The 14964-nt window shown below is 49.0% G+C and overlaps 1 protein-coding gene and 2 non-coding genes across 6 annotated transcripts; 2 read left to right on the top strand and 1 right to left on the bottom strand.

Annotated features, from left to right (window-relative positions):
- Positions 1 to 62: 62 nt before the first annotated feature.
- Positions 63 to 6563, bottom strand: Znf692 (zinc finger protein 692). 4 transcript variants are annotated; one of them, XM_041664234.1, is made up of 12 exons: positions 6379 to 6563; positions 5881 to 6068; positions 5626 to 5657; positions 4781 to 5044; positions 4322 to 4370; positions 4108 to 4230; positions 3588 to 3803; positions 3423 to 3500; positions 3258 to 3336; positions 2109 to 2223; positions 943 to 1042; positions 63 to 835 (listed from the first exon to the last, which is right to left on the bottom strand). In XM_041664234.1, exons 2-12 carry the CDS (start codon positions 6054 to 6056, stop codon positions 466 to 468), a joined length of 1602 nt encoding a protein of 533 aa, XP_041520168.1. In that variant the 5' UTR covers positions 6057 to 6068; positions 6379 to 6563; the 3' UTR covers positions 63 to 465. The 4 variants fall into 4 exon arrangements, with proteins under 4 accessions (XP_041520168.1, XP_041520166.1, XP_041520169.1 ...); XM_041664232.1 differs by having other exon boundaries at positions 3588 to 3806; positions 6379 to 6561; XM_041664235.1 differs by lacking the exon at positions 5626 to 5657 and having other exon boundaries at positions 3588 to 3806; positions 4781 to 4989; positions 6379 to 6562.
- Positions 6564 to 11098: 4535 nt separating this feature from the next.
- Trnal-caa lies at positions 11099 to 11204 on the top strand. Its single transcript has 2 exons — positions 11099 to 11136; positions 11159 to 11204. It is a non-coding gene; the product is annotated as a tRNA-Leu (tRNA).
- A 201-nt stretch (positions 11205 to 11405) lies between these two features.
- Positions 11406 to 11477, top strand: Trnae-cuc. Its single transcript has one exon. It is a non-coding gene; the product is annotated as a tRNA-Glu (tRNA).
- The last annotated feature ends 3487 nt before the right edge of the window (positions 11478 to 14964 follow it).

Consider the following 14964-nt stretch of genomic DNA (forward strand, 5'->3'; position numbering starts at 1 on the left):
GCATGGGAGGCTACTTACTTCAGGGAAAGCATACAGGAACACGATTACTCTTCAGAGGTAATTCCCCAGGGACTGTGGCCTCACTAACAGACCTTCAGCTGTGAGCTTAACTCTAACTCTGAACAGCTGTTTCTCTGTAGGGCTTGGTACTGCATACCAGGTCAGACTGCAGGGTCCAACCTGAGGCAAATGCCTTCTGGTGCAGCCTGCCCCCAGACCAGGGCAGATGATACACTACAGGAAAGGTCTCAAAAGAAATTGGGCATGTTAGCGGATCAGTTTCTGCTGCATTTTGGCACAGCTAACATCCTGTTTTCAAAAGACTCTCAGATTCTTAACTCTGTAACACCAAAGCATTTGTTCTGCACACATTTGTATAAAATACCGCTTATTGTTCCTTGAGGAATGCTAAAGCAAGGTATCTGGAGCCCAGTCATGCCCTACCCTCAACTTCACTCTTAATACCTAGCTCCTGGGGACCACCATCTGACTTTTCTCTGCATCCCTGAGATCTGGCAGCCCAGGTTGTGAAGAGCTGGCTGCTGAGAGGGCAGAATTAGAGTCAAAAGAGGAAGAGAGGCTAGCGCCCTCAGGAGTTTGCAGGGTTTCAGCCACAGAGATGCTGGGACTAGACTCCAAAGAGCCAGGTGACTCCTGTGCAGAGAGCAGGGTTGGGTGGCTTTTGCTGCAGTGAGCTGCCACACTGTCTGGCTTCTCAAAGCGTTTGCCACAGAACTCACAGGGGTATCGCAGGGCAGCTGCAGTTTCTGCATGCTTGCGTCGGTGCCAGTTTAGAGAGGCCTTCTGACGGCAAGTGAACCCACATATCTCACACCTGCAGCCAGAGACAGAAGCCTTGGTCCACTTTCACCTCCCTGGAGGTTCTGCTGCCCACTTCCTGGCTGCCAGATACCAGCTCCCTCCATGGCCCCTGGCACTCACTGCAGGGGCTTCTCTCCTGTGTGGATTCTTCTATGGATGACAAGGTTGCTGCTAGTGCGGAAAGAGCGAGCACAGAATTCACAGATGTAGTCCCGGGTATCTGTAGGCACACAAGGGACATTCAGTCACCTGTCTTCAGGCTTTAGCCCACCATCCCCAACAGAAGGCGAGTACTGGGGCTCAGGAATCTTGGGTCTTAATACTTGACTGGTCCTAAAAACTAAGTGAGACAGACAATAGAGCATCTAAAACTGCACTCCTGTCACCTTTAAGCCCTAGCTCTGACTGTCTCCTAGGCACAGGCATGCCTCCCCTATTTGGGGCCTTGGGCTGCATCTTTGTCAAAGGAGTAATTAATGGAGAGCTGGAGGCCTGTGTGGATAGGAAGTGCCAAGTAGCAGGCACATACCCAGGACCAGAAATCTTCCAGGTGCACGTTGTACCTGCCATCCCCAGTGCCATGTCTACAAGTGGCCAGTCTTCCTTTTACTGAACTTGCTAATTCCAGCAGCACTTGGTGTCACCATTGTTACTGATCAACAGCCCTCAGGCTTTTGTGGTTCCTCTCCTCTGCCACTAAACCTAAATGCCTGCAGCAGAAACATCCTTGCATCTTATGACTGTCTCACAGCTCTCTGAAGACCTGGCCATTACCAGCAGACTCTTTCCTCCATCACTGCGCCTCCCACAAGCTCTGGCTTCAAATCCTCTCATCTGCTGTGTCCAACTATGTTGGACAAACCCAAGCCGTTACCATCAGTGTACAACCATCTCTACTCATCTAGAGTCCAGATTCTCCACATAGTCATCTCTGAAAGTCAGCTATCTCCCTACCTTGGGAGAGCTCACAATGGACTCATCCCAAAGTAGAAGCCACATCATCCTTACTGTGGCCTTCGAGGCCTCCTCTCCATTCCTGAACACATGGATGCTTCCCACATGCGCTTCCCTCTGTTCCTCACTTCACTCAGGTCTTGCTACAAAGCTTTGACCACAGAAACAACTTGCCCTTCCTGCTCTCCATCCTCCCCTTCTTTCTTATCTCTTCATGGCCCTACCTGACTAGAGTAGACATTTCACAACAGTCTCAAGCAGGCAAGGGCTAATGGCACACAGGAACTAAGGGATGTCGTCCTCCCCAGGGAGCTGAAGGGTCCAGCACTCACCACTGTGCAGCTTCATGTGCTCCTTCAGGTGCTTCTTAAAGTTGAAGGACTTGCCACAAGCTGGCTCAGGGCAACAGAATGACTTCTGGTGGATGTGCTGGTACTTCTTGTGGTGCTAAGAATGGGTGACGAGACGAGGCAAAAGGATGGCTGCCTCCGCAGGGAGACTGACTTGAGCTGGGTGGGCAGGCAGGCTCCTCTTCCACCCTTGTTTCCTACCACAGTTCTGTCATAGTCTGGGCCACCACTTTACCTATGCCCTAAGTAGCACAACTGTCCTTCCACCCTGACCACTGACTGCCCTCACCTGCTCCCTCTGGATGGCCACCCACTCACTTCCTTACACACCGTGATTACCATGGCCACAGAACTGCCTGCACAAAATGACATTCTGAGTGACACTCATGGTTTATCTGTCTTGCCTTGTCTGTCAGAGACAGAGTGTAGTTTAGATGAATATGATGACCCACACTGATATGTGCTGCAGTCTCTGGCTACTGCTATTTATACATACCAAGGTGGGGCTTTCTCCTAAACCTGCTTTGAAAATGCACGGGCTTCATAGGCTCTCAAAGTAGAGCACTGTTGAGGGAAAAGGGTTCTTTGGGGTTTGGGGGAGGGAGTTCTTGTTTTCTATTTTCTTTTTTCAGTTTGGGGTTCTGATCCAGGACCTGGCATATGACAGGCCGGTGCTCTACCACTGAGCTACACCCCCACCTGGCAGATAGTGCTTCGAACTAAACTTCCCAATGAGCAAGTCCTTCTTAAGTGATCTAGTCTCATCCTAGCTCCTGCAGTCCTGGATGCCTTCCGCACTCTAGTCCTTTGTTCCCAGAGTTAATGGCAGCAGCTGCTGCAGTCCCCCACATAAGAGGCTCAAGTCTGACCTGCAGGTGCCCTTCTCAGGTCCACCCTGTCCACCTACGCCTCACCATCTCTCTGATCCTCCCTATACTTGGGGCCAGAAGCCCTTACTTACTGTGGAGCATGGGTCTTTCCCTCTACACCAAAAGCTGTGTGTGCTACCTTGCACATGCTAGACAACTGCACTACAACTAAGTTATATCTACACTTCAGCCCAGGAGTGTCTTTTTCTCCACCCCACCCGCAACCCCAGTGGTCCCGCAGGCCTCAGCTTGTGTCCCTCACATTCAAATACTGCCGGTTGGAGAAGATCCTTCCACAGCCAGGGAAGTCGCAGGGCATCAGCTCTCTTTTAGCAGCTTTTCTGTGGGGAGAATGGGAGCAAGACTCCTGCGCTCTGCCTCACTCCTGACCTCCCCCCTCCCAACAGTCCAATCTCCCCAGTCCTACCTAATTCTCCTGAGCCCAATCTGGGCAGTGTCCTCATCCCAGGTCGGGTTCGGATCAGACTGGGCCTGACTCCCAGGTCTATGGGTAACAAAGAAGCAGCCAAGCACCTCAAGAGTGACACATCCCAGGGCACCCCGGCCCTCTCTGTCTCAGCCATCAGGTTACCTGTCCAGAGACTCGGTTATTTGCAGTTCTACAGAGGCCTGAGGGGTCCTTCTGAGATCCAGCTGTACCTCAGCATCTGATGTTAGAGCAGCTGGAGAAGCCAGCGAGGAAAGAACAGCACAAGGAGCGGGGAGAGTTGCAGGTACTGGTGGTACCTCTCCCTCCTTAGGTGTATGGGTAACAGGGGATGGAGGCGGCTTAGGGACATCTGGTTCACTACTGGAAAGAAGAGGAGAAGGAGGACATTATCCCTCTGGGCAGTCAGTCAGCCCTAACCAAGTCTAGCCCCTAAATGGAAAAAATCCCAACTCCCACAGCGGGTTCTCATGCTCTCAGCCTCCCCCAGACTTCATCCCTTTCGCACATTCCCAACTCAATTTCAACTCACTTTCCCCAACATCTGCCCTGCCCACCCTGCAACAAGTCCCTCCCTCCAGCTGACACATCTCCGAATTATAAGGAGCCAGCTGCTTCCTCCCTCTCTCAAACTGTTCAACATCCTCCCTCAATCCCAACTGACTCATCTGGGGAGGAGCTGTAGGTCCATGGGCTGGCATCACTGAGCAGCTCTTCATCCTCATCCTCGTCCGCATCCTGTTCCTCTCCCGGGGGTGGGAAAGTCTCCAGTGGGGATTCTAGTCCCCTGCAAGCTCAAGAAAGACAATCCTGAGAAACTGCCACCTTACCCCGACTACCTGTGCAGGTCTAGCCTGTCTCTCACCTCCCGTCCTCACCTGGACAGCCTGGTTTCTGGAGTCCTTTCATGCTGCTCATGGTCCAAACCTGTTGGCACGAGCAGGTCATAAGAGAAGGAGGCCTGTGCTCAAAAGACTGAGGACAGTTTCTTCCCAATGGTTTGCTAGGTAGTACTTTTTTACAGATGCATTCTCTTTTAAACCTTATTTCTAGTTTCTGTCAAAGACAGTTTACCATCACTATGGTTTTGCTTCCTATACCTAATAATGCATGTGAGGATATATTTCCTTGCTAGCACAAAAGGATCGTTATTAGTAACTCCAGCACTCAGGAGGTGGAGGCAGGACCAGGACTTCAAGGCCCCTTGGCTATATGAGACCCTGTCTCAATCAATATATTAATTAACAAATAACAAGATCATTTTTATAAACCAGTTTTCAGCTAGAGAAGATTGGAAAACTGTTTTCTTTCTCCACAACCCTTCTTTCCTTACTCACCTTCAGGCTCCTGCTTCCTCCTAGCCTCTGAGCACCAGGTTCTCTCAGTAGTTTGTGTAAGGGGGTGCTGCTTAGGCACCTCTGAAGGTGTAGGACTCAAAGAAGGTTCCCAGGAGAACGTGTGGCCTGCTGAACACTCCCACACAAGCTCCCCATCTCCACTTCCAGGCCCCCGAAGCCCAGGCACTAAGCTGCACTCCCGGCTGTGCCTATGAGACAGGAGCACCAGGTACTGCAGACCCTTTTGGGGCAGAGGTTCTGGACCTGGAGGTAAGATGATGCAGTCATGCAAGGTTGGAAATTTCTCTCACCCAGAAAACCACTCAAAGCATCCTAATCCCTCTAAATCCATGGGCAACCTCAGTTCAAATCTGGTTTATCGTTTTTTAAAGTACTCTTTTTAAAAATATCTTATTTTTAATTAGCTTTAGTGTGGGGAGCGGGGGGGGGGGGGGTGTGCACATGAGTGCAGGTGCTCCTGGAGGCCAGCGGTGTTAGGTCCCCCTGCAACTGTAGTTTCAGGCAGTTGGGAGCCCCCTGCCATGAGTGCTAGGGAATGTACTTGGGTCTTCTGCCAGAGCTGCACCCGCTCTTAACCTCTCAGCCCTCTCTTCAGTCCCTGGAGAGTTTTGCTTTTGGTTGTTTTGCTCTTGTTGTTCTGCTTTGGCTTTAAGCCTAGACACACCCACCCCAAGGTCCTGAGACAAAGCTCTCTTCCCAAAGGCTGGGGCACCATGCTATTTCGGGCTCGTCCCCTTCCCAAACTCATTACGGGCTTCTGATCCAATTCTCTTTGAGCATAAGATTCTGGGAGCTGCCACTACCTGTTGCCATCTTTTACTTACCTGCACAGAGGACACAGCCTGAAGAAGTATACCTGCCAGAGAAGAGCTTGGAGTCAGTTCAGAACCTAGGAAGCTAATCACCAGCAACCCGCACCCAGGCACTCAGACACTTAAGGGGCCAACCCTACAGACCTCCCATTCGCTGGGGCTGTAGGGGAGGAGCAGTCTGCCCTGACTAAGCGAGAAAACCGAGGCCGCAGGAACAGATTGGGCGCTCTGCCTCGGTGCCCACCCCAGTCCCTCCAGGCCCCTAACCTGTCCAGCAGGAACTTGGCGAGCTGTGAGTGCAGGGAGAAGCCCAGCCGCTCCTTGAGGAGGCACCACTGCTCCATGTGGCCGCCCAGGCGGATGCGGCACTTGCTGCGGCGCGCGTCCAGCAGCCTACGCTTCTCCCGCCGGCGTCGGGAAGCATCTGCCACCGGAGAGGCCATGCGCGCCCGGGTCTGCGGGAGGACGTGGTGCCGTCGGGGAGTGCGGGACAGACACAGCCCCAGCTCCGTCTGCACTGAATGGGGACCCGAGCACACTCCCTCCAAAGCACTCGCGACTCTCGGATCCAGCCACCCATTCTTAGAACCAGGGTGGGACTTGGGGTACGGGGACAAGAGACCTCCACTGGGAAATTTGTTCTCCTTGTCCCAGGGTGGTGGGGTCTGCGTGCAGCCGTGCCTCGGCCTCTTCACTGCTTCCCATGCAAGGAGAGGCCCGCCCCGCACTGCCTGGGTACCGGGCGGGCCCACGTCGGAGTCTTACCTGCGCGCCCCAACCCGCCTTCGCCTAGACTGCGCGTGCGCCTCCCGGTCCCGCGTGCTCACTCAGAGAGCCGCGGGAGGACCGGGGCCCACCGCACTCGCCGCCGCTGTTTCTCCTTTAAGAAGAAACAGTCCCCCTTGGCGTCGGAGGTTGCAGACGGACTTACAGCGGGAGGCCAGAGGCCTGCGCTTGCGCACCGCGCCCTGCGCCCCACGCAAAGCCTACCGGGAATTGTAGTTAGCCCTGGTCCTGAATGTCAGGGGAGCCTGCTGTAGTCAACTGCTCTTTTCTCTGGAGCATCTCTGCCTCTCAGTTGCCACAAGCAAGCTCTAGTTGCAGCATCCCCCTCATGAAGTAAACTGGAGCTCTTTCTGAACTGCTAGGCCACCCTCCAGGCGCAGCCCATAACCTGTTACTATCAACATTCTTTCAAGAAGTTGCCTAGATTCTATGCAGACTTTCATTTCACAGTATCTATCTACAAATGCCTCTGACAGAACTATTTCCACCAAGCAACCGCAACGGGGCTTTCCAATGTCACATTTTGTTTTTTGTTTTGCCTAAGACAAGGTCTCATGTCGTTCAGACTCATCTCCAACTCACTACGAAGTCAAGGTGACTTTGAACTGCCGCCACCTCGGAAGTACTGGGATTACAGGACCGCACCTCTGTGGTGCAGGAGAGTTTAGCTCTCTCCTCCTTTGCCACTGCATTCCTCCTACTTTCTCCTCAGCTTCGCTATCTGACTTCACCTACTCCTGGTTTCCTCCCTCCTTGCTGGCCTTTCTTCTGGGAATCAACTGTTACCAAAGGATAAAGTGCACCAGGTTCAGACCCTGGCAAGCCAGTCTTTTGATGCTTTCTTTGGGGGTGATCTATATAGGTCACCCATTGATGGCCCACTAGGTTTATGTTTCTGGCCTCCCTCTTTGGATTCCAGACTCCTTTGACTGCCTAGTTGGCCCTTCATGGTTAATTGAGTTAATACACTTCTTGCATATAAAGAATTTAGGGATCGGGAGAGAGATGGCTCAGCAGTTAAGAGCACTGACTGCTCTTCCAGAGATCCTGAGTTCCATTCCTAGCAACCACATGGTGACTCACAACCATCTATAATGAGATCTGGTGCCCTCTTCTGGTATGCAGCCATATATGCAGACAGGACACTGTACACATAATTGTTGTAGGAAGGCTGCTTGTTTGTTTCCTGCTGCTCAGCCCCAAAATAACCACGAAGAAACCATATTATTTGCAGTATTGTTTGGCCAATAGCTTAAGTGTATTTCTGGCTAACTCATATCTTAAATTAACCCATCTCCATTAATCTGTGTATCTCCAGGAGGCTGTGGCTTACTGGGTAAAGTTCCGGTCTCTGAGGGGCTACATAGCTTCTCTCTGACACTGCCTTCTTTTTCCCAGCATTCAGTTTAGTTTTCCCCACCTAGCTCTGTTCTGCCCTGCTCTGCTATAGGCTCAAAGCAGTTTCTTTATTAACCAATGGTATGCACAGCATACGAGGGGGGGGGGGGGAATCCCACATCACATAATAAATAAAATCTTTTAAAAAAAAAAAAGAATTTAAGGCAGTGCCTGGCACAAGGGTATCAACAATGAACAGCTACAGGAATGAGCTCAAACCTCACTCCCAGCCACCTGTACTATTGGCCGCTTTTCTGAGACAAATCACTACAAAACTGACAGCTGGAGACGGCAGAAATTTACTCCCTGGAAGTTTTAGAGATCAGAAGGCAAGCACCAAAGTGCTGACAGGAGTGAGAGCTCCTGGAGAGAACTTTCTCCTTGCCTTTCCTGCCTTCCAGTGGTGCCCAGCATCCCCCGCCTTCTGACCATGCCACATCAGCTTTTGACTCCACGATCACACGGCCTCCTTTGAGGGCAAGCCGTCATTTGCCTGCTTCAAACACAGAATCAATTTTGGTAATCCAGACAATCTCCCATCTCAATGCTTCAAACAATTATCTGCGGGGTGTTTGCTACAGAGAGCAGTTTTCAGAGTTTCTGGGAGCGGATGTTTGAGGAAACTATGTTTCCATGTCCAGGATCCTCCCCATAGACTGCGAGGTATCTCCGCAATGAACACGGCTTGCTGAGCAAGTCTGGTGGCCTTAGTTCAATCCCGAGAACATACATAAGGGTGGAAGGAGAGAAATATGGATTCCACAAAGTTGTCCTCGGGCCTCCACAAACATGAACCATGGCACACATGCCCACACATGTTACATACATACATACAGAACACTAATTCTTATTTTTAAAGATGATCACCAGATGTGGTGATGCGGTGCATACCTTAATCCCAGCACCTAGGAGGCAGAGGTACATGGATCTCTGTGAGTTTTTTTTTTTTTTTTTTTTTTTTTTTTTTTTTTTGGTTTTTTCGAGACAGGGTTTCTCTGTGGCTTTGGAGCCTGTCCTGGAACTAGCTCTGTAGACCAGGCTGGTCTCGAACTCACAGAGATCCGCCTACCTCTGCCTCCCGAGTGCTGGGATTAAAGGCATGCGCCACCATCGATCTCTGTGAGTTTTGCAGGTCAACCTGATCTACATACTGAATTCTAGGCCAACCAGAACTATAGAGTGAGACCGTGTCTCAAAAAAAAAAAAAATTAAAGACTGTCTTCATGGGTTTGGAAGAATAGCTTCGTAGTTAAAAGAGCTTTCTGCTCTTGCCAAAATCCAGAGTTGGTTCCCAGCACTCACATCAAAACAGACCACTAAAACTTGAAACTCTTAACTCCAGGGGACCCAACACCCTCTTCTGGTCTCTGAGGGCACCTGCACTTCTGTACACAAACCCACACCCTGACACATCCCCATATAATTTTTTTTAATTAAGAATATTTTCCCTTGCAGCTAGAAAGGTAATGTGCACCTTTAATCCAAGCACTTGGGAGGCAGAGGCAAGAGGATCTCTGTGAGTTTGAGGCCAGCCTCATCTACATAGTAAGTTCTAGGACATCCAGGACTATGTAGAGAGACCCTGTCTCTAACTTATTTGTTTGTTTGTTTGTTTGTTTGTTTATTAAAAGAAAGAATTTTTGCTCTGGCTTTAAAAAAAAAATAGACAGTTTTGCTTGGCGATAGTGGGGCACTCCTTTAATCCCAGCACTACGGAGGCAAAGGCAGGAGGATCTCTGTGAGTTCCTGGCCAGCCTTTTAGAGAAGCGAGTTGCTGGACTGCCAAGACTATACAGAGAAACCCTGTCTCTAAAAACCAAATCAAAAAAGAAAAAGACAGCTTCAAAAGAGTGGCGCAGTCAAGCAGTCAAGCCTCACTGATTACTGCGGGGACACGAACTCACCCGAGTCTGTTGGCTCTCTCTTTACTCCGTGTACTTCGTTCATTCACCACTTTGGGTACTGTTACGCCCAGTCCGTGAGGACCCCAAAAGAGTGGATTATTTTTAAAATCTCAAACTCTCCTCTGTGTGGTTTCAACGTCCTACAAATCATCGTTAACCAACTTTCAGTTACGTTCCTCGGACCCTTCCTTTGACTAGGCCTGAGCCTTGACCCGCACTTATCTCCTGGATTAGTCCGTGGAGGGTACCTGATGCTACCTCCCTCCCCCTGCTCCTAGAGATAGCCTTTTCTCACTGTCCTCACTTTTTTATATCAACCTTTTATCCCCGTCCCTCACCTTTGCTGTCTAAGACTTTGGCTTGGTTTTTGTAAGAATTCCACAAGGCCTGTTTAATAGGAATGTTCTTGTCCTTGACATCTGCCCTTAAGAACTTTCCACCCACCCTGGCCACCATTTCCCTGGCTACACCCCCCTCACCCCCCCTCACCCCCCCCCCCCCCGTCTTTGCTGGCCCTCTCTGCTTCTGCCATAGTCTCAATAGAATAGCCTTCTTCTCCAGTTGAACAAGGGCAGGGTATTTTTTTCCTTAGCATCGTTCATTAATTGAATAAAATCCCGACATATATAACACTCATGATTGGATGGGTCGTGTGCTAGTCTTCTGCTTCATTTCGCTGAGACCAGTTCCCGCGCTTCCAGAGCTCACTGTGCAGCTGAGGATTAACAACCTTGAACCAATTGCTCTGCCCGCGTATATTAGTTATTGAGGAATATTTCTCAAAAGGACATTGCACTAATGAGGCCTCCCCCCAGCAGTTCTGACCCCTCTACCTATCAAAAGTCTTGTGTGGTTTTGTTGGTGGTGATTGGTTTTGGTTTTTTTCTCACGGGTTGAATAGCTGTACCGATTATTTCCCTCAGCAGCTCACCAGGGCAAAGGGAAGTTTTGTGGTTACATGAAGGAAAAAGTGGTGGCGGGGGGAGGGGGTGTCTGGGAGCAAAACACTCGGCCATCCACCAACCGGTCCAGGACTGTTCTGTAGGGAGGTCCTGGGCCTTCCCCCTTTGCAAGCTAAAGCTCTCAGAGTCGTGTCGCCGCTGCTGGTGCCATCCTCGCCTAAGCCAGGTCGCTCAGAGAGGGAAGCCGGGAGCTCCTAGTCTGGCTCCCAGTCAATTATGCCCCGATCGCTGGGTGCGTTTGCAAGGCAACAAGGGTGAACGTGCGGTCTGTAGCTGCGGTTCAGTGCTGCCTGCGTCTCTCCCAGCAGCGCTTTTCTGGGTTTACAGCCGGCGACGACGCTGGAACCAGCGGGGAGGGACATTGTAGAGCGGCCGCACGTAGCAGCGCGCTTAGCACAGGCTCCAGGATGAGCGGGAAGGCGCAAAACTTCAGGTGTCAGGATGGCCGAGTGGTCTAAGGCGCCAGACTCAAGGCGTGAGCCTTCCCTACGGGCGTTCTGGTCTCCGAATGGAGGCGTGGGTTCGAATCCCACTTCTGACACATCTCCTTTTGCTTTTTTATTTTCCTCCGCTCAGGAACCGATCCTTCCGTGCAAGACTTCTCTCAGCTGCCGGCGTTGTCAGGTCCTCCAGAGCAGCGAGTTGCGAGGTGCCTAGTTGCTTACTCCCTGGCCTCCGCAGTTGCCCGGCAACCCTGTCGTCACCTACTCTAGTGCTGTCAGAAAGGAAAACTAGTATGTCCTCCCTGGTGGTCTAGTGGTTAGGATTCGGCGCTCTCACCGCCGCGGCCCGGGTTCGATTCCCGGTCAGGGAAGTGGCTCTTTTGCTTTTTGTTCTCCAAACGTTTCATTACTTAGTAAAACTCAGACTGAATACTTCGTTAAACGAAATAAAAGTGAGTTCGAGTTCGGTAACTTTCTGTTTAACAGAGAACCGTACTGTGGTTTTGACACCAGCAGACAAGCCAGTCAGGCGTTGACGATGAAATACGACCCAAAGCAATACTCCCCGCCAGCCTCGCCTGGCTCCTGCTCAGAACCCTGCCACACCCAGGGTACCCTCACAGCAGCTCCTCTGCCAGCGCTTGCCTTTCTAGTTAGAAAATATGTAGAAATAATTCAAACAATGCTGCGAACACTAGTGTTCTCTTTACCTAGAGTCAATATTTTATCACATTCTTTGCATGGGTGTTGTGCTAGCGAATTAACTCTGCAACTTCTGAACCATCTTTTCCAGCCCCGAAACACCATTTTAAAAAAATGAAAAAAAAACACCATTTGTCACCAGTCCCTCCTGAGTCAACGTAGTCCTGAAATGAAAAGCTTTCTGTGATCAAGGTCGCAGTGTGCTTATCAACTGCTCTGCTTTAAAGTTAGCCAGTTGTAAAAGATTTTGAGGCTCAGCTCTGCCCCTAGTGTTACCAGTAAAAATCCCGTGGGGATCCAGAGTGAGCTTGCTTGATTTGACATAGCTGTGTACCCTTCTGCAACAGTAAAACCTTTACCTTGCCAAGATATCGCCAAACCCACATCTTTTCCTTTCTTTTTTGAGGGGGAGGGGTAATGGGGGGACCGGGGCAGTGGAGACAGGGTTTCTTTGTGTAGCTTTGACTAGCCTAGAACTAGCTCTGTAGACAGGCTGATTTTGAACTCAGAGATCTGTCTGCCTCTGCCTCGAGTGCTGGGATTAAAGGTGCGCATCACCATTACCCATCATCCCCAACCTATTATTAACAGGTCTTAAACCTGGCTCTCCCAGGAACAGGTGTGGTGGCGGCACACACCTTTAATCCCAGCATTTGGGAGGCAGAAGCAAGCAGATTTCTCTGAGTTTGAGGCCAACCAGGTCCACCTCTGGAGTTCCAGGCCAGTCCGGGCTACATGGTGAGTTCACCTGCTGGCCTTGAATTTGCCTGTTCTGTCTTGTGTCCTGTACCTTGCTAGCAACCCTGCCTGGTGTGACACACAGCACAGGGCAGCTGTGTTTCTGATTTCCAGGTAGAATGAAGTAGATGAAATCCCAATTTTAAAAAACGATTATTAATATGTTTGAAGAAATGAGATAAGTCATAAATAAGTTCCTGAACAAATTTCAAGAGAACCCAAACAACTAAGTAAAAAAAAAAAATATTTAAATCAATGCAATATAGAAAAAAAAGGAATTCAACAAAGAGATGGCAATACTGAAGAAAAAACAAACTGAAATACTGGAAATGAAAATCACAGTAAATCAAATAAGATGCTTTCAGGAAGCCTCACCAATAGGACGGACCAAGGACAGAACATCTGGAAAATGAGGCAGAAGAGCTGGAAGGATAAGCAGCGCTTCCTAGATGGATGGACACTGAAGAGACAAATCTGAGAATCGTGGCCACGGAAGGAGCAGAATTTCATTCGGACAGCATTTTTAATAGCATCCCAATAAAAATTAGAGTGGAAATTTTCCCAAATTAGGGAGTGTGGCAATTCAGACACAAGAGGCCTTTAGGAGATCAGCCTGACTAGCCCAAAAAAAGAGCAAGACTGAAAACAGAGAATCTGCTGCACTACATGGTGCACAGTGCTCAAGAGGTGGAGACAGCTAGAGCTCTGTTCAAGACCAGCCTGGTCTACATAGTGAGTCTCAGGCCAGCCAGGGTTACACAGTAACACTCCATCTCAAAAAAAAAATATTGCTCACTAAATAAAGTCCAGGTCCTAATGGCTCATTGCTACATCCTATCAGACCTTCAAAGAACTAGCCTCAATGCTTCTCAAGCTACTGCACAAAACAGAAAGGTGGTACCACCTCCAAGCTCTTTTTGATAGGCCACTATTGCCTATCTGATGCTAAAACCAGACAAACACACACACACTATTGCCCTGATGCTAAAGCCAGACAAACACACACAAATATTATAGACCACAACCTCTCTGATGGGGATAGATGCAAGAGTTCTCAGAAAAGTACCTGCAGATCAAACTCCAAACCACATCAAAACGATCATTCGCACTGACCAAGTTGGCTTTATTCCAGAGATGCAGAGATGGTTCAACTTAAGCAAATACTAAATATAAAACATCGTATAAATGGACAAAGACAGAAACCATGTGATCATCTCAGTAAGATGTAGAAAAAGCTTTTGACAAAATCCAACATGGCCTCAGGATAAAGCTTTAAGAAAACGCCGAGTAGCAGAACCATATCTCAAGGTAGTAAAGGCTACACATGACAAACCTGTAGCCACCATTGTACTAAATGGAGAAAAACCCATGAAACTTTTCCACTGAATCAGTGTTCATTTTCTCCACTCCTCTTTAGTTAAAAGCTGGAGGTCCCAAAGCAGTAAGAGGAGAACAAATAAGAAGAATTCGGGAGGAAAAGAAAGAAACAAAGTATCTTACTTGAAGGTGATCTGATTCTCTAAGTGGGAGACCCTTATAAGTGGGAGACTCCTCCAGGACACTCTTAGAGCTGATAACACTTTCAACAAACTGACAGTTTGTAACATTAACACAAAAACCAGTAGCCTTCCAACACACCAATGACGAGCATACTGAGAAATATCTGGGGAACGATATTCCTTAAGATTGACTCAAATTTATTTTATTTTTGGTTTTTTGAGACAGGGTTTCTCTGTAGCTTTGGAGCCTGTCCTGGAGCTAGCTATTGTAGACCAGGCTGGCCTCGAACTCACAGAGATCCGCCTGCCTCTGCCTCCCGAATGCTGGGATTAAAGGCGTGCGCCACCACTGCCTGGCTTCAACTTTTTTTAAATACCTTGGAATAAACCTAATCAATGAAGTGAAAGACCTCTACAATGAGGATGTTAAAGACAGTCAAGAAAGAAATCCAAGAAGACTCTGGAAGATGGGAAGGCTTCCCATGCTCATGGATCAGAAGAGTCAATATTGCAAAACTGGCTATTTTGCCAAAGGCCCTCTACAGATTCAGTGTAATCCCATCAAAATCATAAAAATCACAGAAATAAAAAAAGGAATCTAAATTTTATCTGAAAATGCAAACAATCTTTGCTAGCCAAAGTAAACCTAAGCAAAAACAATGCTGGAGGTGTCACTAACCCTGATTTCAAACCTAAGCAAAAACAACAATGCTGGAGGTGCCACTAACCCTGATTTCAAATTTGATTTTATATAATATACAGAGCCATAATAACAAAACAGCATGTTCTGAAACAAACAAAAACCAGATCTTTACATAAAGAACAGAATAGAAGACCTAGGTACAAACCCATACACCTGATTTTTCACAGAGATGCCAAGAGTCTGCGTTGGAGAAAGACGGTCTCTTTAATGAATTGT

The sequence above is a fragment of the Microtus oregoni genome, unplaced genomic scaffold (assembly GCF_018167655.1).
Source record: "Microtus oregoni isolate MIOR12 unplaced genomic scaffold, Mior012 000015F_ref0000493, whole genome shotgun sequence".
NCBI classification, from domain to species: Eukaryota; Metazoa; Chordata; class Mammalia; order Rodentia; family Cricetidae; genus Microtus; species Microtus oregoni.

Excerpts from the sequence above, each read along its gene's own strand:
- Znf692 (XM_041664232.1), bottom strand. The coding sequence starts at position 6,056 with ATGGCCTCTCCGGTGGCAGATGCTTCCCGACGCCGGCGGGAGAAGCGT. Across the intron at positions 5,658-5,880 it reads GCCAAGTTCCTGCTGGACAG|GTATACTTCTTCAGGCTGTG; the intron begins GTTAGGGGCCTG and ends CTTCTCTGGCAG. Across the intron at positions 3,337-3,422 it reads ATTGGGCTCAGGAGAATTAG|AAAAGCTGCTAAAAGAGAGC; the intron begins GTAGGACTGGGG and ends TTCTCCCCACAG.